Source organism: Oncorhynchus tshawytscha, linkage group LG05 (assembly GCF_018296145.1).
Source record: "Oncorhynchus tshawytscha isolate Ot180627B linkage group LG05, Otsh_v2.0, whole genome shotgun sequence".
NCBI classification, from domain to species: domain Eukaryota; kingdom Metazoa; phylum Chordata; class Actinopteri; order Salmoniformes; family Salmonidae; genus Oncorhynchus; species Oncorhynchus tshawytscha.
Genome location: NC_056433.1, coordinates 20005980 through 20031512, shown reverse-complemented (window position 1 = coordinate 20031512; position 25533 = coordinate 20005980). Strand labels below are relative to the sequence as shown.

The window sequence follows — 25533 nt, the reverse complement described above, 5'->3', positions numbered from 1 at the left end:
TGCAACGCTTTCAATGTAGAAAATAGTCCAAATAAAGCAAAACCCTTGAATGAGTAGGTGTGTCCAAACATTTGACTGGTACTATATATATATGTATATGACAATATTGAACCTTTTGGGCTATTGTGGTGATCTGTACCTTTAGCTCACTCCCAGGTAAGGTCCCAACACCCTCACTCCAGTCCATGGCACCATACACATCAAAATCAGGGGTTACTGCATTTGTGATGTTTGTAGACTCATCCATATTAAAAATGGTGATATCTGAAATAGACAATGATAGATGAAGCCAAGCCAGACAATTAATAATGCACTGCATAATAAATGTCATAGGCCTACTAAATCTACATAAACTGACTTTATAAGGCTTTTTATAACATTAGCTAACTAAAGTGCAACTCAAATGAAATGAAGAAAAACAAAGTGACGTTCAACAGAGCCGATTGGCAACAATGTTTCAATAATATTTCAGAGCTGCTTTGCAACAATATTTCACTATTGTCGAAACAGCGGAAGCCATGTGATTGGAACTCGATGACGTGCATCAACCACTAGAGGTCATTGCTGACAACATTAAGACGACTGCGTTTGAAACTTTCAGACCCTATTCAACAATGAAATCACTGAACAAAAAATCGAGACGAAAATGTCTAATGTATTTTATAGAAAATATGAATTATTGATAGTTTATGCAATATGATGCATCAATATTGCTGTCTTTCAAATACAATTCCTGACATTGGGGTAGGGTATTGGCTATAATTTATGTTTTATGTATGCGCCTATAAGCTATAGGCATTCAGGCAGTTACAGTAGCCTATATCAACAGCAAATCGTTGACAGTCATTTCTGAAATTGCAATATGAAAGTAACTTCAAATTGACGCAAGCATATAATTTAATTTACAACCCAAACTATTTGAAGGATTACTCCTATCTGCTAAGCGTCAAAATTGCATCGTTGCGGGAATACTTTTTTGAATGATCCAAAAATATTATTACAAAGGAAAATTCCGCATGTTGACTGTGCACATATTATTCTCCATGTGTGTTAGATTTTATCATCAGATGCTCACTACCGGTTGTGAGCGTTATTCATATTTATTTCGAGCTCTTTGAGTCAAATAGTTTTTATTACGAGTGGGGTTAAATTATTCGGTTGGGCGCAACCAGTTCGCATTTCCTTTGTATTCCAACTAGGAGTGTTACAGGTATGTAGCGATGTCCCTTAGCAAGACGCCCAACATGCATTGTATCAGATCTAAACACTTTTCTTTGCTCTGATACTATTTAATGTGTTTTAAAGGCAGTTTCCCAAAATGGCGGAGCTGGAATATACTCTATATAATTCTCACCGGCAGGCCTGCAGACTCGTTGCACTACAACAAAAATAATATTTAACTGCCTTGACAGCTTTTTGGAAGGAAATGGTGATATAAATATTTTAGTCCAAATCGCTTGTCAAGCGCACAGTTCCTCCTTTCCACATCCATAACCGGGAATTACACTGAAGCGCATTATTCTTGAAAGAGTACAATATACCATTATTATATACGTCTCCAAGAGACAAGAAATGTAGCGCAACATATTTTCTATCGATTGCAGTAATTTTCAACGCAACTTTTGTTACAATTTTAGAACGCAATAGATTAACGCTTTACATTGAACCTCTTCCTGGCTGATATTATTGATGACACGTCCAGTCGTTTTGTACTTTATTGCTAAGTTTTGGTCAAATTCCGTCGCAATGAACCTCTCACGAAAGTATTAGACTACACAATAGATCACTAATTACAATAAGACATAATTTCCTGCATTAACTGTTTTATCGTAAAGTACATTTGTTTTAATTTGTCTGTTTCTTACCCAAATTCTCCCACGAGTACTGACAAATTGCCCAGGCAGCCGTCAATGCGCATGAGCGTGGCTCTGAGCGAGTGCTTGCAGTGAGTGCCCCAGCTAGACTGAAGAACACATGATGGCAATATCGAAAGTTTTAGCTGGTTGAGTAACAAAATATTTATAGATTTAACCATTATTTGTCGCATAACGTTGCCATCGAAATAAAAGCACCAGCAAACGATTATTGATGCGTTCTGGATATTTGGAGAATGAAATATGCGATAATGGGAATACAAGAGCACGAATACCATGTTACTAAAAATACAACCCAGTGTGCTTGTCGACAGTGAAACGGGGTGACTTGCGAAATAGCACAAAGAACGTCAGAAAACGTTTCACTACCGACATTGTGTTGTATAGTACGTAGTGCGCCATCAACACATTTTCAATTTTGTGCTTAGGTTTATAGTACGCAGCAAGCTCGTTTTCGTTGCATTTGATATACTAAAATGAATCTGTGCTTGTGAGTCCTGTTCAAGAAACCATGCAAATATTGATGTACAACGTTTCTTTATGTCATGCTATAGTTCCATTACTATGAACAAATTGGCTCAACTTGATGTAATGACATCAAAATGAAAAACACTAATAGGCTGTATCCATGGCCTACTTTTTAATTCAAATACCTTTATTGGACTTCTAGTTAGTTTATCTAGAGTTGTTTCAGTAAAAGTAGCAGTACATAATAGAATACATAACGTTAGAGTAGAATACATTATGTATGACTTTCATCAGTAATGGCTGTCTAGAGACACATGTACTGTAACTATCTGTGCAGATTTGTAGTCAATCATGCTTATCATTACCAATGCATTCAGTTATAAAAAAAATGTATGATCATGAGTATGACTACTTTTTCTATAAAATCTTTCATGCTTTGTCATCAGATTATTATGGACTGCTCTGTGAGAGCATGTCTAGCTAATGCATACTGGATTGGGTGTTACTGCTGTTGCATATCACCATAGTGTACATTTAATTTGTTACTTATGGAGCTCAATTTCAATTCATGGAATGTGCATATTGGAATGGCATGCGGGCAAAGATTTCATTGGGAGCCCTTTCTTGCATATGACTGAGTATTTAACTGAAGACATGCTTTGTGTTGGTGATCTGTCTCTTCTCTAATGCATGATTGGCGTCACCGCACAATCCACTCACTGTATAGAACATTAGTGATTAGTGAGTTACAGTGTCACTAATTCGCTAAAAAGAAAAGAAGCTCAAATGATGCTGTGCTGATGATGCTGTGCTGAGGGTGATTGTCAAAAGACATACTGAAGACTGGGTTTATGACTGGGATAATGATTTAAGTGCTTAGGACTTGTTTGCTTTCCCTCAAAGTTCTGTCATGGTTTTAACAACTGTCGCAGGAGCCTGTTCAATGTCTCAACTCTAAACATTCAAGAATATGTTCAGTTTTACAGAGATCATATATAGTAGGACACACACACACACACACACACACACATACAGCAGATTCTCCAGTGTTAAATCAACACTGTAGAGTGTTACATTTAACATTGTTCCAGTGTCTATACAGTCCACACTTTTCAGTGTTAAATTAACACATTGCTAAGTGTAAAGTCTTATTTCCCAGTGTGCCTTTCCTATTGAGTGAATTGTAGAGTTTTACAACCCATGACTGTATTTGTTAGTGACAGTGACATTGTTGTTGCATTCATTCATTTTCAGTCCTATGGACCTCACCAAGTGAGATCCTAAGTCAATATGTTATCCTTAAACTGTAATTATTTAAGACAATACAATACATATTTCATAACACCTTATTTTGAGGGCCTACTTGTAACCTAATACAGTGACCTGAAACTCATGCTGGCTTGCAAAGTGATCTGTAATTCCTATTGGAATACAGCTGGACTGGGAATATCCAACATTTGGAATTTGTATTCGCCTGGAACCTGTATTCAGAATGACTGCCTGGATTGGGAAGACTAAAATATGAGACTACCTAAAGCATCTGAACTGGAACAACCATTTCAGTAACCGGTGGAATAAGTCCAAGTAACAGATTTAGAAAAATGTTGTTTATATTTGAGTAGCATAAGACTAATAAATCAATCAATATACATGAAAAGCATAGATATTGAATCAAACTGTTCTAAAAACCAACTTGCAATAGAGCTCAACTCTGGTTATTAATGCCAACACTCTGGTTATTTTATACCAATGAGTGTTAAATTAACACTTACAGAGTTAACTTCACTCCTGAATCAACAATAGAAAAGTTACACTGAAAAATCTACACTAGGTAACACTGGCCAATTTGCTGTGCAGTATGCTGTTGATCAACTGGCCAGAGAAGCAGAGAATTCCACTGTTCTAAAGAAGTGTGTGACCTATTTACATTTAATTTACTCAGAGTCATGTCTGGCTTGCCTCCTGGTGCTCCAGCAGCTGTTACAGTATATACACCCCAACAGGCCAACATCACATATTAATATCTTAAAAAATAATACCGTCCAGTGAATATGTATGCAGTGACATCACAGTGATGTGAAGAGAGGTTGGTTGTCACCCCACTCAGGTGTATTTCTAGCCACTGAGTGTTGGTGATGCTGTAGAAGTGGTCTGGGCCTTGGGGCGTGCTTTATCCAGCCTGGATTGAGACAGGAAGCTTTTTGCGTGTGTGTAATCCCATTAACCATTAAGACCAGCCCTCATCCCCTGGTGTGTTTGCTCTACTGTAGGCGGCCTTGTAGCGTCTCAACTGATAAAAGAAAAGGCGGCCATTCATGTTGTTGGACTACTGTTGCAGGTGTTGTGGGTATTGTGGGTCTACTCTGAAGCGCTATGGCCCAACATCAGTCAAGATCAAGACCAACGTCAGTGAAACATGGGTAAAGACCTTGGACTTCAGTTTTGGATACCACAGGAAATGTAGTAGTAGAGAACTACAGGAGGTGTACATGTTTACCAGTGTCTACTTAGTGTGGCACTGTGTACATAGTTCATGTGCTGCTGTAGTTTTGGCAACACAGCTCACTATTCAAGTTAGAGCATTTGGTATAGAATTCTAATACCATTCAATGAAATGACTGAACGTATCTGAGTTCAGGTTATGCAAGTATTTCAGTCCGAAACTTTCTAAATGGCCTTTATTTTTTGTAGATTTGTGGCAACAGCAATGATCAAATGAATCCATATTATTATGGATCATATTTGAGGTTTTATTAAGAATGAGCATCTGACATTTTGAGGGTCTTGTGTGACGGAGTCTGATGTGATGTTATGTATTACAGATTGTTCTCCAGAACTTGCTGATGTGCATAATATCCTTCTATGCTGTTTACTACATAGTGGTCAGTCTCTGCATTGGTATTCTCAGGTGAGTCTAAAATAATAGATATTTTGCACAATATTCAAATGAAGTATATCCTGTCTTTCATATAGTTTCATTGTCATATGTTGTGGTACATGATTGACGTGTACTTCCTGTCTCATGAACACAGAAACTATCCACAAAAAAATGCACAGTGTCTTCATGGAACCCTCATTCTGGTTTCTGCCAAAAAGCATCACAATATGTCTCCAGTGCTACCTCACACATTTACTGTAACTACAGTTAACAGCAAATATACCATTTATGACCCAAGTTTCTCATTATTCATCATCTCTGCAGAGTACATGAGGTTGACAGCCTTTTAGCGCCCTTTGACTACACAACACAGCCATCATGGCAAAGTCCAAAATACCTAGGTGAGTTGATCGAAGACTCTGCTCTATTCTTGTTATTCAGTAGTTAGCAACATCCCTTTTTTAGATAGACTACCTTGAATTCTGTGTGTTCATGTTGGTAAGCATGTTGGCTGAGGTGTGTAGATTTGTATTTCCTGCATAGTGACAGTGATCTCCATGGAGCTGACCTATCTTTTGGGAGGCCTGATATTTGCGTGGATTGTCGAGGAGTGGGTGTGGGACTACGCCATCACAGTCACACTAATCCACATCGGTCTGACGGTAGCAGGTAAGCAGCAAGAGAGCCATTTTTACAAGTATGTACATATGGTCTAATCACTGCCTTGTGTATATGCAGCGGTCTACTTTGTGTTTAAATCTGTGTCAAGTACCATGCTTCAAGAGTCCCTCCTTTTATTGGTTAACATCAATTAATGTCGCTACTGAATAGCAACCAGTCCTATAGTGTGATGGCGTCTGTCTGTCTGGTTCTGTCTGGTGCTGCCTGTGCTCTACTGTAAGGTTTGATAATAGCAAACACATCAATGACTCCACATGAATCTACTTCCCACCTGAGATACACTTTTTAGTAGATGTTTTAGTACTAGTTTCAGTATCTGCTAATGAATTAGATTAAAAATAACTAGGATTTCAATTGCTAGGATTTCAATCTACAGTAGGTTATGATATGCAAGGTTGTAAGGCCACTTTAGTATAAACAGGCTTGTCAGAAGAACATCATGATCATACAGTTTCACAATTGTTAGTTAATTATTAGTTTATTTGATGTGGTTGAATATGTGCCATATTCAATTAATATCCTGTCTGTTTCTTTCATCCAGTTATGTCTGATTTCCCGTCAACAGAACATTATTGGATTGCCCTTGGTAAGGAGTCATACTTGATTTCAGGCCATTTGGAGCCAATAAAAACATGATTTGTTGTTATATACACAGTATTTTGATCATCACATTAATTAGTCGACTTACATTTATTTTGCAAGTGATTCAATACTTGATGCATTCAAATAGGTCTATCCTTTAAATCCACTTGTGTCACAGGTTCTGGATTGGTGATGATGATTTTCGGAGGCCAACTTGTAGCATATAAGCTCTTCAGGAATAATTTTGTGTATCCGGATGAGCTCCAACATTTCTAAGAAAAGCATTTAGCTTTTCTTCTACAAAATGATGTAGGGTCAAATATTTTTTTTTTTATATATATTTTTTGTACTACACAACTTTGGTACTCTGTAAATTCACACATTATATTTTGAAATTAAAGGTTGTTTGGAAGGAATAGTTGAGAATATGGGGCAGCAGGGTAGCCTAGTGGTTAGAGCATTGGACTAGTAACTGAAAGGTTGCAAGTTCAAATCCCTGAGCTGACAAATCTGTTGTTCTGCCCCTGAAAAGACAGACTTGCAACCTTTCGGTTACTAGTCCAAAATATAAGGCCGTCATTGAAAATAAAAATGTGTTCTTAACTTGCCTAGTTAAATAAAGATTTAAAAAAATAATATATTAAACACTTCTTGCCAACAATGTTTTTGTGTATCTTGTTCATATCCTCCTCCATGCCATTGGAAATAATAAAGAATTACTCTTTTTAGAGATGGAATAAACACAAGTGTTATTGCTATGTTATTAATGTAACAAAGTGTTATTACTGTGTTATTACTGTAACAAAGTGTTATTACTGTAACAAAGTGATATTACTGTGTTATTACTGTAAGGACGTGTTATTACTGTGTTATTACTGTAAGAAAGTGTTATTACTGTAACAAAGTGATATTACTGTGTTATTACTGTAACAAAGTGTTATTACTGTGTTATTACTGTAACAAAGTGTTATTACTGTAACAGTGATATTACTGTGTTATTACTGTAACAAACTGTTATTACTGCATTATTTCTCTAACAATGTGGTATTACTTATATCAAAGTGTTATTACTGTTATTACTGTAACAAAGCGTTATTACTGTGCTATTACTGTAACAAAGTGTTATTGCATTGACATTTTAGTAATTTAGCAGACACTCTTATCCAGAGCGACTTACAGGAGCAATTAGGGTTAAAACAAAGTGGTATTAGTGTCTTATAACACATTACCTAATTAAAACACTAAGGAACCTTAGGGATAGCACAGTGGTGATTGTTATTAAGCCTGAGCATCTGTTGTCTGTTAAAGCCCTTGGGATTAAGAATGCTTAGAATTACTGAGGCAGTAGCGAGCAGTCAGTCAGTCGCTCCTCCTTACTATTTTGAATGGTGTCATTTCAGTACTGAAGCGCACATCCACCTCTTGAACAGGTCAGTCTGCTGATCATTACAGTCTGCAATACTGACCCTAGTCACAGTTGTAATCCCAGTGACCCCATATTTACACAGACACACCCCAGACAGTGAAGTAAATCAAATACTCAACTAAAATAATTAAAAAGCTACAACAGGAAGTATATCTACCCATAATATGTTAGTAATTTAGCAGTCACTCTTATCCAGAGTCACTCCATTCTTGTACCTGCAGGTGTAGATTTGACCTTGGTAAGAGCTTTGCTCAGATCATAGTGTCCACACCTTTCCAGATGGATTGACAGAGGGCGTTATTAATCTAATATCAAATTTATATAAGGGTTAAAGTCTTAAGTAACATGCCAAGAATATAAATGTTTCTGTTTAGTGAATTGACACAAGGTTTTGTTATATGCCTACTTGTATTTCAAACACTTGATCAGAGTAATAGTAGTATTAGTAGTACTTATTAGGATCCCCAGTTAGCTGCTGCTGAGGCAAAACAGGAATCAAAACATAACAAATAAAATACATAATATACATAATACACAGTACATAGCACTACATGTGCCAGGAGAGATTGAAATGCATGTTATTGACATTCGTCCTCTGTGTACATCAAAGTGCAATACGTGCTGCTCTGTCCTGGAACAACTGCAATTTGCTGCACCTGACCACATAACTGGGCAGTATTCCAGATGCGACAAAACTAGGGCCTGTAGGACCTGTCTGCTTGACTTAGATGTCAAGAAAACAGAGCAATGCGTTATAATGGACAGACCTCTTTACCAGCAGTAGATTTAGCAGTAGACTTACCATCAGATCCGTTTTCTAATCTGACTATGACTATGAAGCCATGATAAGCACAAAATACATGGCATAATTCGTAATCCGAAAGGTCAACTGCCTAACCAGTCCTAACCAAACAGTCCTTGTATGATGACTGGTACCAGAGGTATACACAGCCATTACCATGTAAAATTCAATACCAACAGTAACATTTCATTTAACCTACAGTGATATTAGTTTAAGTTAGTTTGCTTAGTTTAGTGGCTATTAAGTATTTAATTGTGATTAATACTGCCCCCATTTTGTTCTATACACTCCCACTGATAGACGTTATCGCAGCAATGAACCCAGATTGTTTTTGAGCATCATTACCAGTGAATCGAAAACAAAGGGATTTCCTCTGCTGCACCCAACAGACATAGAACATGTTGTAACCGAGCACCAGATGGCAGTATAGAGGTAGCCTACTAATTTACTGTATTATGGGAGGCCTTTATTGTAATGGCCAATGCTGCTCAGATGTTAAACCTATGAGGCGCGTTGGAGCTGGTCTGATAACTAATCACACCAGGAGAAAGGTCTTCTGATTCAGCCTGCCAGGCTAATACATATTTACTAATTGATTGGAACAGAATGTAACAGTTTGTAAGTGTAACATAATGGCTTTTTCTTCTGGCACGCACAAGAGCCCCTACATAGTTCCTAAATCAATATTCTAATTGTAGATATGGACATTGACATAAATCACACAAAATACGCAAATTAAATAACTGTTGTACTGCAGTTATTACAGCCTTACTACACAGCTATAAGAGCAAGATAATGCAGGCTTAAAAGCCATGAATCCATAACACTATGCAATAGTCACAGAGGACATCAGATCAATATCAGGATCAGAACAGTGAATTCCAATTCACTAAGTACAGGTGGAATTATATGGCATTATAATGCATCCTGAATCAGGATTAATATCAATGTAGGCCAAGGATGAGCTATAACATACAGTCATTTGGAATATTAGAGCAGTAAAACATGATTGTGCTGTTTTCAGGTCAGTGCCCTGTTACTTGACAAATGAATGCCCCAGGTAGGATATTAGTAGTTCTGGGGCCAATTGCTGGTGGACCATATAAAATAAGTAGATACGATAGAAGGCTGGGACAAGAAAAAAAGTGATCTTTCATAGGTTTATAGGAGTGGCTCAGCCCAGATTACACGGCTCAGCGGCATTCTGGGCGGTGCTTTCAGGCAGCTGTTGATTATCCATGTTATCGGGGAGGCAGTGAGTGAGATCACTGAAACAGCTCCCCTCTCACACACAGCGTTACTACCCCTAGAGGTGTGTACATTCTAAATCACCTGCGAACTGCAACAATAATGCAGCATGAGTCGCGCAACATGAATCGCCAGCAGGACGCCAAGGGAGTAATCTTGACCGGGTATTTTAGCAATAGTGACGTTTCACCTCCCGCCTCAGTTGTCAATAATGCCGAAGAGAGCGAGTCTTCATCGTTGAGGTGAGCGGATAGTCTGTTATTGAACATAGCGTACTGTATGTAACATTGCCGCTTGAATATTAACGAGAGGTGCAGTTGCCTAGCATATTCTCTTTTTAGTCAGATATGGCTACCAGTTGTCCGGTTTGTAATCTGACCTCTAACAGAACACTCAGTAGCCTTCAAGCCGCCTTTGACTTTTCCATGTGTTGATACATTGTATTCTATGATGGATATTTGAAATCGAATGAGTTCATTGACTAAACAAGCAGTGACGATACACCCGAGCGTATGACAAGGCAAGCAGTATAAATACCAAGTGTAGGCTAAACTAGGCTACGTCATTATGCCAAAATTCGACTGTCCATAACCCCACTTTTTATTGGACTACAGAAAACCTTAGAGCAAGCCCTTACAGGATATATAATGAACACAAATATAAACGCAACATGAAACAATTTCAACGATTTTACTGAGTTACAGTTCATATAAGGAAATCAGCTAATTGAAATAAATTCATTAGGCCCTAATCTAAGCATTTCACATGACTGGGCAGGGGCAAAGCTATGGGTGGGCCTGGAAAGGCAGAGGCCCACCCACTTGGGAGAAAGACCCACCCACTGGGGAGCCAGGCCCAGCCAATCAGAATTAGTTTCCCCCCAGTATAGGGCATTTTAAAACGCAGAAATACTCCGGGGTGGCTGGTTGCAGATGATCCCGTAGGTGAAGAAGCCAGATGTGGAGGTCCTGGGCTGGCGTGGTGACACGTGGTCTGCGGTTGTGAGGCCGGCTGGACATACTGACCAATTCCCTAAAACGATGTTGGAGGCAGCTTATGGTAGAGAAATTAACATTACATTCTCTGGCAAAAGCTCTGGTGGACATTCCTGCAGTCAGCATGCCAATTGCAAGCTTCCTCAAAACTTAAGACAACAGTGGCATTGTGTTGTGTGACAAAGCGGCACATTTTAGAGTGCCTTTTATTGTCCCCAGCACAAGGTTTACCTGTGTAATGATCATGCTGTTTAATCAGCTTCTTAATATACCACACCTGTGAGGTGGATGGGTTACCTTGGCAAAAGAGAGATGCTCACTAACAGGGATGTAAACAAATTTGTGCAGACAATTTGAGATAAGTAAGATTTTGTGCCCATGGAACATTTCCGGGATCTTTTATTTCAGCTCATGAAACATCGGACCAACACTTTACATATTGCATATTGAACATATTTTTGTTCAGTATATATCATTTTTGTTACACAAACATTGTTTGTTCTGCAAATGTTTAAATAACAATATCAAACCCCATGCAGAGGCTACAGAGGACATACACACGCTCAGTCAGACTGCTCTATCAAATCATAGACTTAATTATAACATAATAACACACAGAAATACACACAAACCTAAACCACATTTTTTGTTGTTGCCCTTTTTCTCCCCAATTTCGTGGTATCCAATTGGTAGTTAGTCTTGTCTCATCGCTGCGTACTCAGGAGAGGCGAAGGTCGAGAGCCGTGCATCCTCCGAAACAAAACCCAACCAAGCCACACTGCTTCTTGACACAATGCCCACTTAAGCCAGCTGCACCATGTGTCAGAGGAAACACCATACACCTGGCAACCGTGTCAGTGTGCACTACACCTAACCCTAACCCGCAATGGGACAAGGACATCTGGCTGGCTGTGGCAGAGCCTGGACTCGAACCCAAGGTCTCTAGTGGCACAGGTAGCACTGCGATGCAGTGCCTTGGGCCACTGCTCCACTCAGGAGGCCCCCCTAACCCTAATTCTAACTAGAGGTCGACCGATTATGAGTTTTCAACGCCGATACCGATTATTGGATGACCAAAAAAGCCGATGTCCATTAATCGGCCGATTTAATAATGAAAATTATTTTTATTTATTTGTAATAATGACAATTACAACAATACTGAATGAACACTATTTTAACTTAATATAATACATCAATAAAAATCTATTTAGCCTCAAATAAATAATGAAACACGTTCAATTTGGTTTAAATAATGCAAAAACAAAGTGTTGGAGAAGTAAAAGTGCAATATGTGCCATGTAAAAAAGCTAACGTTTGAGTTCCTTGCTCAGAACATGAGAACATATGAAAGTTGGTGGTTCCTTTTAACATGAGACTTCAATATTCCAAGGTAAGAGGTTTTAGGTTGTAGTTAATATAGTATTTATAGGACTATTTCTCTCTATACCATTTGTATTTCATATAGCTTTGACTATTGGATGTTCCTATAGGCACTATAGTATTGCCAGTGTAACAGTATAGCTTCCGTCCCTCTCCTTTCACCTACCTGGGCTCGAACCAGTAACACATCGACAACAGCCACACTCGAAGCAGCGTTACCCATCGCTCCACAAACGCCACGGCCCTTGCAGAGCAAGGGGAATACCTACTCCAAATCTCAGAGCGAGTGACGTTTGAAACTCTATTAGCGCACACCCAGCTAACTAGCTACCCATTTCACATCGGTTACACCAGCCATTAGGCTGATAGGTTTGAAGTCATAAACAGAGCTCTGCTTGCGAAGAGCTGCTGGCAAAACACACGAAAGTGCTGTTTGAATGAATGCTTACGAGCCTGCTGCTGCCTACCATCGCTCAGTCAGACTGCTCTATCAAATCATAGACTTAATTATAACATAATAACACACAGAAATACGAGCCTTTCGTCATTAATATGGTAGAATCCGGAAACTATCATTTCGAAAACAAAACGTTTATTCTTTCAGTGAAATACGGAACTGTTCTGTATTTTATCTAACGGGTGGCATCCCTAAGTCTAAATATTCTTGTTACATTGCACAACCTTCAATGTTATGTCATAATTACGTAAAATTCTGGCAAATTAGTTCGCAATGAGCCAGGCTGCCCAAACTGTTGCATATACCCTGACTCTGCGTGCAATGAACGCAAGAGAAATTACACAATTTCACCTGGTTAATATTGCCTGCTAACCTGGATTTATTTGAGCTAAGCAGGTTTAAAAATACACTGCTCAAAAAAATAAAGGGAACACTTAAACAACACAATGTAACTCCAAGTCAATCACACTTCTGTGAAATCAAACTGTCCACTTAGGAAGCAACACTGATTGACAATACATTTCACATGCTGTTGTGCAAATGGAATAGACAACAGCATCGAATAGTCCCCGCGATATGCAACTGTTCAGAGGAGTCAGGAACCAATACACGCAGTCAGTCAGGAAAGCTAAGGCCAGCTTCTTCAGGCAGAAGTTTGCATCCTGTAGCTCCAACTCCAAAAAGTTCTGGGACACTGTGAAGTCCATGGAGAACAAGAGCACCTCCTCCCAGCTGCCCACTGCACTGAGGCTAGGTAACACGGTCACCACCGATAAATCCATGATTATCGAAAACTTCAACAAGCATTTCTCAACAGCTGGCCATACCTTCCGCCTGGCTACTCCAACCTCAGCCAACAGCTCCGCCCCGCAGCTACTCGCCCAAGCCTCTCCAGGTTCTCCTTTACCCAAATCCAGATAGCAGATGTTCTGAAAGAGCTGCAAAACCTGGACCCGTACAAATCAGCTGGGCTTGACAATCTGGACCCTCTATTTCTGAAACTATCCGCCGCCATTGTCGCAACCCCTATTACCAGCCTGTTCAACCTCTCTTTCATATTGTCTGAGATCCCCAAGGATTGGAAAGCTGCCGCAGTCATCCCCCTCTTCAAAGGGGTAGACACCCTGGACCCAAACTGTTACAGACCTATATCCATCCTGCCTACAGGTCACTGACCATCTCGAATCCCACCGTACCTTCTCCGCTGTGCAATCGGGTTTCCGAGCCGGTCACGGGTGCACCTCAGCCACGCTCAAGGTACTAAACGATATCATAACCGCCATCGATAAAAGACAGTACTGTGCAGCCGTCTTCATTGACCTTGCCAAGGCGTTCGACTCTGTCAATCACCATATTCTTATCGGCAGACTCAGTAGCCTCGGTTTTTCGGATGACTGCCTTGCCTGGTTCACCAATTACTTTGCAGACAGAGTTCAGTGTGTCAAATCGGAGGGCATGCTGTCCGGTCCTCTGGCAGTCTCTATGGGGGTGCCACAGGGTTCAATCCTCGGACTGACTCTTTTCTCTGTATATATCAATGATGTTGCTCTTGCTGCGGGCGATTCCCTGATCCACCTCTACGCAGACGACACCATTCTATATACTTCCGGCCCGTCCTTGGACACTGTGCTATCTAACCTCCAAACGAGCTTCAATGCCATACAACACTCCTTCCGTGGCCTCCAACTAATCTTAAACGCTAGTAAACCCAAATGCATGCTTTTCAACCGTTCGCTGCCTGCACCCGCACGCCTGACCAGCATCACCACCCTGGATGGTTCCGACCTTGAATATGTGGACATCTATAAGTACCTAGGTGTCTGGCTAGACTGTAAACTCTCCTTCCAGACTCATATTAAACATCTCCAATCGAAAATCAAATCAAGAATCGGCTTTCTATTCCGCAACAAAGCCTCCTTCACTCACACCGCCAAACTTACCCTAGTAAGACTGACTATCCTACCGATCCTCGACTTCGGCGATGTCATCTACAAAATTGCTTCCAACACTCTACTCAGCAAACTGGATGCAGTTTATCACAGTGCCATCCGTTTTGTCACTAAAGCACCTTATACCACCCACCACTGCGACTTGTATGCTCTAGTCGGCTGGCCCTCGCTACATATTCGTCGCCAGACCCACTGGCTCCAGGTCATCTACAAGTCCATGCTAGGTAAAGCTCCGCCTTATCTCAGTTCACTGGTCACGATGGCAACACCCATCCGTAGCACTCACTCCAGCAGGTGTATCTCACTGATCATCCCTAAAGCCAACACCTCATTTGGCTGCCTTTCGTTCCAGTTCTCTGCTGCCTGTGACTGGAACGAATTGCAAAAATCGCTGAAGTTGGAGACTTTTATCTCCCTCACCAACTTCAAACATCTGCTGTCTGAGCAGTTAACCGATCGCTGCAGCTGTTACATAGTCTATCGGTAAATAGCCCACCCATTTTTACCTACCTAATCCCCATACTGTTTTTATTCATTTACTTTTCTGCTCTTTTGTACACCAATAGCTCTACCTGTACATGATCATCTGATCATTTATCACTCCAGTGTTATTAATCTGCAAAATTGTAATTATTCGCCTACCTCCTCATGCCTTTTGCACACAATGTATATAGACTCCCCTTTTTTTTCTACTGTGTTATTGACTTGTTAATTGTTTACTCCATGTGTAACTCTGTGTTGTCTGTTCACACTGCTATGCTTTATCTTGGCCAGGTCGCAGTTGCAAATGAGAACTTGTTCTCAACTAGCCTACCTGGTTAAATAAAGGTGAAATATATATATATTTTTTAAAAACAGGTTGAAATTATAGGCATTTAGCAAGACACCCCCAATAAAGGAGTGGTTCTGCAGGTGGGGACCACAGACCACTTCTCAGTTCCTATGCTTCCTGGCTGATGTTTTGGTCACTTTTGAATGCTGGCGGTGCTTTCACTCTAGTGGTAGCATGAGACGGAGTCTACAACCCACACAAGTGGCTCAGGTAGTGCAGCTCATCCAGGATGGCACATCAATGCGAGATGTGGCAAGAAGGTTTGCTGTGTCTGTCAGCGTAGTATCCAGAGCATGGAGGTGCTACCAGGACACAGGCCAGTACATCAGGAGACGTGGAGGAGCCCGTAGGAGGGCAACAACCCAGCAGCAGGACCGCTACCTCCGCCTTTGTGCAAGGAGGAGCAGGAGGAGCACTACCAGAGCCCTGCAAAATGACCTCCAGCAGGCCACAAATGTGCATTTGTCTGCTCAAACGGTCAGAAACAGACTCCACAAGGGTGGTATGAGGGTCCGACGTCCACAGGTAGGGGTTGTGCTTACAGCCCAACACCGTGCAGGACGTTTGGCATTTGCCAGAGAACACCAAGATTGGCAAATTCGCCACTGGCGCCTGGTGCTCTTCACAGATGAAAGCAGGTTCACACTGAGCACATGTGACAGGCGTGACAGTCTGGAGATGCTGTGGAGAACGTTCTGCTGCCTGCAACATCCTCCAGCATGACCAGTTTGGTGGTGGGTCAGTCATGGTGTGGGTTGGCATTTCTTTGGGGGGCCGCACAGCCCTCCATGTGCTCGCCAGAGGTAGCCTGACTGCCATTAGGTACCGAGATGAGATCCTCAGACCCCTTGTGAGACCATATGCTGGTGTGGTTGGCCCTGGGTTCCTCCTAATGCAAGACAATGCTAGACATCATGTGGCTGGAGTGTGTCAGCAGTTCCTGCAAGAGGAAGACATTGATGCTATGGACTGGCCCGCCCATTCCCCAGACCTGAATCCAATTGAGCACATCTGGGACATCATGTCTCGCTCCATCCACCAATGCCACGTTGCACCACAGACTGTCCAGGAGTTGGCGGATGCTTTAGTCCAGGTCTGGGAGGAGATCCCTCAGGAGACCATCCGCCACCTCATCAGGAGCATTCCCAGGCGTTGTAGAGAGGTCATACAGGCACGTGGAGGCCACACACTCTACTGAGCCTCATTTTGACTTGCTTTAAGGACATTACATCAAGTTGGATCAGCCTGTAGTGTGGTTTTCATCTTTAATTTTGAGTGTGACTCCAAATCCAGACCTCCATGAGTTGATAAATTTGATTTCCATTGATCATTTTTGTGTGATTTTGTTGTCAGCACATTCAACTATGTAAAGAAAAAAGTATTCAATAAGAATATTTCATTCATTCAGATCTTTGATGTGTTATTTTAGTGTTCCCTTTATTTTTTTGAGCAGTGTATATACTTCTGTGTATTGATTTTAAGAAAGGCACTGATGTTTATGGTTAGGTACATGTTGGAGCAACGACATTCCTTTTTTGCGAATGCGCACCGCATCGATTATATGCAACGCAGGACACGCTAGATGAACTAGTAATATCATCAACCATGTGTAGTTAACTAGTGATTATGATTGATTGTTTTTTATAAGAGAAATTTAATGCTAGATAGCAACTTACCTTGGCTTCTTACTGCATTCGCGTAACAGGCAGGCTCCTCGTGGAGTGCAATGTAAGGCAGGTGGTTAGAGCGTTGGACGAGTTAACCTTAAGGTTGCAAGATTGAATCCCCTAGCTGACAAGGAAATAATCTGTCATTCTGCCCCTGAACAAGGCAGTTAACCCACCATTCCTAGGCCGTCATTGAAAATAATAATGTGTTCTTTAACTGACTTGCCTAGCTAAATAAAGGTGTAATAAAATCAAATAAAAAAAATTAAAAAACTTTTTAAAAATCGGCCAAATCGGTGTCCAAAAATACCGATTTCCGATTGTTATGAAAACTTGAAATCGGCCCTAATTAATCGGTCACTTAAATGTCCTTGTTTTCCATGAAAAAACACATGAAATGAGTTGCAAAATGAACAGGAAATATAGTCAACACGTTGACAAGGTTATAAATAATTATTTTTAATTGAAATAATAGTGTCCTTCAAACTTTGCTTTCGTCAAAGAATCCTCCATTTGCAGCAATGACAGCCTTGCAGACCTTTGGTATTCTAGTTGACAATTTGTTGAGGAAAGATGAGATTTCATCCCATGCTTCCTGAAGCACCTCCCACTACTTGGATTGGCTTGATGGGCACTTCTTGCTCCCACAACAGCTCAATAGGGTTGAGATCTGGTGACTGTGCTGGCCACTAGCAGCTTTGCCAAAAAAAAACATTTTCCTTAACTTCCACTCGAGCCAACTAAGTGTCGTTGAGAGGTGCTTAGATCTTAACCCTTATCTGAAGGGCACAATCTCCAGATTATACGACATAATACAGAACATTAATCCGACTTCCATTGCAAATACAAAATCTGCATGGGAGCAAGATATACTGTAGGTGGCGAACTACAAGATTATATATGTCAACAAACTATTGAGCTTATCCACACATCATCATTTTGCATAAGGCATGGGCTTATTCAGTTTATACTTTTGCACCGTGTCCATCACTCAAATGACGGATTGGCAAAAATATACCCAAATGTTGACCCCAAGTGTTTGAGATGCCACTAGAGTCCGGCGACTGTGGGACACATGTTTTGTTTATGCCAATCTTTAAGTGGCCTCTGAGACCCCATTTTTGAGGCATTCTCACATATGTGTAATACAACTGTTAGCCCCAACACGGTCACTGCCATTTTTGGGGTACTTCCCCTTGACCAGAATGTCCTCTTTCACTGGAAGTCTGCAAAGGCTTCCTCCTTAATGCTGTGGGTTAAGGAGGTGATGTCATCTCTGCCTCTGGAGAAGGTTAGATACATTGTGCATGGGTCCCGACAAAAGTTTGACTTAACCTGGTCCCCATAAATAAACTCAGCAAAAAAAGAAACATCCCTTTTTCAGGACCCTGTCTTTCAAAGATAATTCTTAAAAATCCAAATAACTTCACAGATCTTCATTGTAAAGGGTTTAAACACTGTTTCCAATGCTTGTTCAATGAACCGTAAACAATTAATGAACATGCACCTGTGGACACTAACAGCTTACAGACGGTAGGCAATTAAGGTCACAGTTCTGAAAACTTAGGACACTAAAGAGGCCTTTCTACTGACTCTGAAAAAGCGTAAACGTGCCTTAGGCATGCTGCAGGGAGGCATGAGGACTGCAGATGAGGCCAGGGCAATAAATTGCAATGTCCGTACTGTGAGACGCCTAAGACAGAGCTACAGGGAGACAGGACGGACAGCTGATTGTCCTCGCAGTGGCAGACCATGTGTAACAACACCTGCACAGGATCGGTACATCCGAACATGACACCTGCGGGACAGGTACAGGATGGCAACAACAACAGCCTGGGTTACACCAGGAACGCACAATCTCTCCATCAGTGCTCAGACTGTCCGCAATAGGCTGAGAGAGGCTGGACTGAGGGCATGTAGGCCTGTTGTAAGGCAGGTCCTCACCAGACATCACCGGCAACAATGTTGCCTATGGGCACAAACCCACTGTTGCTGGACCAGAAGGGACTGGCAAAAAGTGCTCTTCACTGACGATGTTTTGCGTTTTTTTCTCACCAGGGGTGATGGTTGGATTCGTCAAAGGAATGAGCGTTACATCGAGGCCTGCACTCTGGTCTGGGGCGGTGTGTCACAGCATTGTTGTGTCTTTGGCTATGCCGGATTAAGTGATATGACATGCTATTCTATAAAATAATTTATCCGTAATTAATATCACCATGAAAGGCACCATGAAAGGGTGAGCTGTTATCTTCCGAATAAACTCTTAAAGACCTAGTAATATTTTACATCAATATCAGTCAATATTAATTGTCAACTTAATTCAGTCTCAACCAAGAATTTACAACTTTCAGATATCTTCACGAACCCTGGCTAACAAGTTAAATCAGCAATACAATATTGGGTTTAATTATTTATTTACTAAATACCTAACTAATCACACGGAATTACACATACACATAATTCATCATAACTTGATGACAAATTATGTCATAAAGGAAAACGTCCCTAGCGGGCGGAATAGATACGACAGGTTGTTACACAAAAGAAAAGGGGCTGGGTTTGAGTGAAAGAGCGGGACGACTGAGGAACAAAGGGTGAAGCTGTGCTATCGTAAATACAGTATCTTATGCATTCTAAATTACCGCCCATTTGGAAAAGGAAAATGCAATAAATATTTACTCTGAGGTTGGTGGTAGATGGAAGGCCGTGTTGCCAAACCGAGTCCGTTGTCCTTTGAAGAATGTCTCTGGTGGTCAATTGAATACGTTGTAGTAACGTTGTTGTGGGATAGACGGGATACTCTGTCTATTCCTTCCTAACCCTCGTTTGCAGCTGCTGTTGCTAACTCAACGGCTAGGAGGTATCACTTCTGTAGTGAATAAGAATTCAAAGTTCATACCATTCGCAACCAAAGCTCACGCTGATGTTGGCTTCGTTCTGTAGTTATTATCTGAACCATTCTGACATCGGACCGTCGTCCTCACATCCTCGGAACGGGAGGTTATCCTCTTTGGGATGATGCGAATTTTCGCAGCTTTTTGTTAAAAATCGCGCAACATTTCAGCGCCCTGCTACTCATTCCAGGAATATAGTATATGCATATGATTAGTATGTGTGGATAGAAAACACTCAGACGTTTCTAAAACTGTTTAAATCACGGCTGTGACTATAACAGAACGTCTGTTTCATCGAAAAGCGCAGGAAAATCTGATCACTGGAGATGGAAAAAAATATCCATGCGCCACTCCCATGAATTGTTAAAGGTGAACCGTAATATATGGGGCCGAGCTTGCAGTACCTACAGCTTCCACAGGATGTATAGAGTCTCCTCATTTGAATCTGAATTGATTCTTGGTAGATCCGACCAAAGGGAACCGATTCTCTCCGACCACCGACCCGAGGCATTGTCTGTATTTTTTCCGGACATTTTTCCACACGGCAGGCTATCGAATTTACATCGCCCACTGATGATTTTTATAGCTTATTGACGTGTAGTAATACTCTAAAGTTGCATTAGAAAGGTATTTGAAGTGTTTTGTGAAAGTTTATCGTCGACTTTTTAACTTTTAAAAAATGACGTTACGTTATGAAACGCTATTTTTTCCGTTTATCACACAGTCTTCATAGATCGATATCTAGGCTATATATGGACCGATTTAATCCAAAAAAAGACCCAGTATTGATTATGGGACATCAAGGAGTGCCAAGAAAGAAGATGGTCAAAGGTAATGAATGTTTTATATTTTATTGTGCGGTTTGTGTAGCGCCGACTACGCTAATTATTTGTGTTTACATCCTCTACGGGTCTTTTGGGGTGTTACATGCTATCAGATAATAGCTTCTCATGCTTTCGCCGAAAAGCATTTTACAAATCTGACTCGGTGGCTAGATTCACAACGAGTGTAGCTTTAATTCAATACCTTGCTTGTGTGTTTTCATGAAAGTTTGAATTTTAACGAAAAACGATCAGTGACGCTCTAAAATATCCGCTGATTTGATCCCCACAAGGGAACATCCTCCCTAACAAGTTTTAAATTGTCATCAAGGCTTTATATAGGAAGGGAGAGGAGGGCGTGTTTGAAAAGTTTTATAGCCCATGTTCCTTCACAGAGGCGGGCCACTGATTGAGCAGAGCCCTATCTTATGAAAACCCAAATCTCACATTTTAGAAGCTAAAATCATATTTCATCCCATCACGAATAATGTCATATTCAAACATTTAAATTGAACAACAATTCTATGTGAATCAGATAACTCTGATGTGTAGACTTTACACTGTAGAGTTTGTCATCTTATCATTGATGAGAATGTCTCAGATGACAACCAAACTGACATCATATTCATTAAGTACCACCGCATATGTTCAATTGGTCGGATTACCAGAATATAGTTCATTTCCCCCCACCTTATGATGTTCCCAGAATCACTATGTTAACCAAGGGGTTTGCAAATGTAACATCAGTAGGGTAGAGAGAGGAAAAGGGGGGGAAGAGGTATTTATGACTGTCATAAACCTAACCCCAGGCCAACGTCATGACAGCATCATTGGACTGAGCTTGTTTTTATTGCAGGCAATCTCAACGCTGTGCGTTACAGGGAAGACAGCCTCCTCCCTCATGTGGTACCCTTCCTGCAGGCTCATCCTGACATGACCCTCCAGCATGACAATGCCACCAGCCATACTGCTCGTCCTGTGCGTGATTTCCTGCAAGACAGGAATGGCAGTGTTCTGCCATGGCCAGCGAAGAGCCCGGATCTCAATCCCATTGAGCACGCCTGGGGCGTGTTGGATCGGAGGATGAGGGCTAGAGCCATTCCCCCCAGAAAATTTGCCTTGGTGGAAGAGTGGGGTAACATCTCAGCAAGAACTGGCAAATCTGGTGCAGTCCACGAGGAGTACTTAATGCAGCTGGTAGCCATACCAGAGACTGTTACTTTTGATTTTGACCCCCCTTTGTTCAGGGACACATTATTCAATTTCTGTTAGTCACATGTCTGTGGAACTTGTTCAGTTTATGTCTCAGTTGTTGAATCTAGTTATGTTCATTTAAATGTTCATACAAATATGTACACAAATATTTACACACAGTTTTCTGAAAATAAACGCAGTTGACAGTGAGAAGACATTTATTTTTTTGCTGAGTTTATGTGTGCCATTTAGAGGCTGAATGGGCTAGACAAAATATTTTAGGGGTGTCTTAATGTTTTGTACACTCCGTGTATGGTCCTCTAACTGATATGATGCCACGACTAAATCTATGTCCTACACAGAATGGAGATAAAGTGAGCAGGAATAAATCTTAATTCAAGATTCTCCTACCAGAAATAAATCCCTTGTTATGAGTGACAGCCTTTCACTAAAACCACATATGCAGATTTAAAACCCAGGCATTTTGACTTGTCTGAGAGCTCAGGAGAGATATCGATGTTATGATGGACTTGGTCATCAAATCAGCCGTCAGAGAGAGCCTCTGTCATGCTGCAGAGATAAAGCTGATCACCTTTACATCCCTCCTCACCCCCTCCTATGCCTGTGAAGATAAATGGCCTACTGTCCAGCATTACTCTTGCTTATATCCGTTTTGGTAATGCTGTCAGAGCAGATCCATTTCTATTCTCATTTAAAATTGCGCTTGCCAGTAGCTGGAGAGGGGCCAAATGAGGTTCCACTACACGCACCCATCTTCTGGATCTAATGTCCTGACAACGTGTCAGATTTAGAGATGGTAAAAACCTACTCCGTGGCGGCTCTCCCCCTCTCTCAATGGTCTGGTGAATTCAGCCGGAAACATATATTTTAGAGAGGTGAAGGGGAAAAGTGTACCCTAACACATTCATAACATGTCGATGACATTGCTAAAGTAGACAAATACACTGAACAAAAATATAAATGCAACATGAAATAATGTCTTAGATTTTACTGAGTTACAGTTCATATACTGTAAGGAAATCAGTGAATTGAAATGAATTCATTAGGCCCTAATCTATGGATTTCACATGAGTGGGAATACAGATATGCATCTGTTGGTCACAGATACCTTAGATAGGGGCGTGAATAAGAAAACCAGTCAGTATTGTGTACAGATCCTTGCAACACAGGGCCATGCATTATCATGCTGAAACATGAGGCCATGCATTATCATGCTGAAACATGAGGCGATGGAGCGGCAATGGGCCTCCGGATCTTGTCACGGTATCTCTGTCCATTCAAATCGCCAGTTATAAAATGCAATTGTGTTTGTTTTCTGTAGCTTATGTCTTCCCATACCATAATCCCACCACCACCTTGGGGCGTTCTGTTCACAACGTTGACATCAGCAAACCGCTCGCCTACACGACCACATACATGCTGTCTGTACAGTTGAAACCGGGATTCATCCGTGAAGAGCAGACTCCTTCAGTGTGCCAGTGGCCATCGAAGGTGAGCATTTGCCAACTGAAGTCAGTTACGACGCCAAACTGCAGTCAGGACAAGACCCTGGTGATGACGAGCAGGCATATGAGCTTCCCTGAGACTGTTTCTGGCAATTTGTGCGGAAATTATTTGGTTGTGCAAACCCACAGTTTCATCAGCTACCCGGGTGGCTGGTCTCGAATGATCCCGCAGGTGAAGATGCCGGACGTGGAGGTCCTGGGCTGGCGTGGTTAAACAAGGTCTGTGGTTGTGAAGCTGGTTGGACGTACTGCCAAATTCTCTAAAATGATGTTGGAGGCGGCTTGTGGTAGAGAAATAAACATTCAATTCTCTGGCACGATGTCATAACAACAGCAGCACACCACTTGTAGTTCCATTTTCCTTAGCTGAGTGGATATCAGGGCCAATGAAGCACCAGGAACAGGTCATTTGTCCCATTAGTCCCTAACAGCTCTGGTGGAATTTCCTGCTGTCAGCATGACAATTACACGCTACCTCAGAACTTAAGACATCTGTGCATTATGTTGTGTGATAAAACTGCACATTTTAGAGTGGCCTTTTATTGTCCTCAGCACAAGGTGCACCTATGTAATGATCATGCTGTTTATTCAGCATCTTGATATGAGAGAAATAAGCATTTTTTGCGTATGGAACATTTATGGGATCTTTTATTTCAGCTCATGAAACATGGGACAAACACTTTACATGTTGCGTTTATATTTTTGTTCAGTGTAGTTGGTAGGAAAAAACTTTGCCATCATTATCATGTTGTTAAATTTACTTAATACATATGACAATGTTTTTATTAGTAAGCAAAGTTCATCAAAAATAGCTAGCAATGATAACTTTAGCTAGCTAAAATCTGTTGGTCTCCCCTCAATATTAACTAGCTAGCTAACGTTTTACTGCATCTACAGTCAATCTGGTTACATCACAATGATGACAAAAGGTAGAAATGTGTTGTATTTCCAAGCCACTGTAATACACTTTTGATGAAATTTTACTCCGTGCCAATTGAGCAGAATGCTGTTGGGCATCAGTCCTAAAAGAATGTTCAAAACAGTATTGTGACTAAAATTCCAAGCCATGAATACTACTTTTGATTTTGACCCCCCCCTTTGTTCAAGGACACATTATTCAATTTCTGTTAGTCACATGTGTGTCGATCTTGTTCAGTTTATGTCTCAGTTGTTGAATCTTGTTATGTTCATACAAATATTTACACATGCTACGTTTGCTGAAAATAAACGCAGTTGAGAGGACGTTTATTTTTTTGCTGAATTTACAATGTGGAGAGCCTGTCTTACTTAGTGTAACTTTGTATAGTTTGGTAAGCAGTCATGTCTGTCTAGTGGCCATTTGTGCTGATAAGAATTTTTATTGAACTTTTTTTTTCTCCGTTTTTGTTTCTATTACTTTTTGTTTCTGTTTTTCTTTCCTATTTAGCTTACTTTTATAGATGCCTTGGCGGGTGGGTGGTTTGGAGGGAGGGAGTGAAGGGTTGGAGGGAGGGAGGTGATGGATGGATGGATGTGAGAATGAGGGTTTGGGGTTGTACTGTTTTTGTTGTTATATCTGAAAATCTATAAATAAAGTAAAAAAAATAAAACTTTAAGGCTACCCAATCTCTCAATGTCTCACTTCCAAAGCAATTTGAGCTACTACGTAGTTATACATGTTGTTATTTGCCAGAATGTTAATTTCTATGCTGCAGGGACCAATGGCCCTCCCTCTGCCACAGCAGGAGCAATCAATGCTGCCTCTGAACCACTCACCCCATTCATAGCCTCTGAAATAGGGATATAGGAGCATCTGAATCTCGATTGGCTTACACCCTCATCTGATTGTCTTAAACCTTGTGTAGTCACGTGTAACATTC

The 25533-nt window shown here is 41.0% G+C and overlaps 3 protein-coding genes across 5 annotated transcripts in view; 2 read left to right on the top strand and 1 right to left on the bottom strand.

The window, feature by feature from the left end:
• The window catches only part of LOC112250120 (lethal(3)malignant brain tumor-like protein 3), a 38986-nt gene extending 36841 nt beyond the window's left edge, over positions 1-2145 (bottom strand). Inside the window, exons 1-2 of one of the 2 annotated variants that reach the window (XM_024419984.2) lie at positions 1866-2145; positions 140-264 (exon numbers count right to left, since the gene is read on the bottom strand). In XM_024419984.2, coding sequence (XP_024275752.1) covers positions 140-247 — 108 coding nt within the window. In that variant the 5' untranslated portion in view covers positions 248-264; positions 1866-2145. The remainder of the gene's footprint in view (positions 1-139; positions 265-1865) is intronic. The other variant, XM_024419983.2, reaches the window with a different exon arrangement.
• A 2358-nt stretch (positions 2146-4503) lies between these two features.
• tmem244 (transmembrane protein 244) lies at positions 4504-6985 on the top strand. Its single transcript, XM_024422661.2, has 6 exons — positions 4504-4762; positions 5165-5250; positions 5545-5621; positions 5764-5889; positions 6443-6487; positions 6662-6985. Exons 1-6 carry the CDS (start codon positions 4658-4660, stop codon positions 6757-6759), a joined length of 537 nt encoding a protein of 178 aa, XP_024278429.1. The 5' UTR covers positions 4504-4657; the 3' UTR covers positions 6760-6985.
• A 2985-nt stretch (positions 6986-9970) lies between these two features.
• The window catches only part of LOC112250117 (rho GTPase-activating protein 18), a 50874-nt gene continuing 35311 nt past the window's right edge, over positions 9971-25533 (top strand). For both annotated transcript variants that reach the window (XM_024419981.1, XM_024419980.1), the window contains exon 1: positions 9971-10201. In XM_024419981.1, coding sequence (XP_024275749.1) covers positions 10062-10201 — 140 coding nt within the window. In that variant the 5' untranslated portion in view covers positions 9971-10061. The remainder of the gene's footprint in view (positions 10202-25533) is intronic.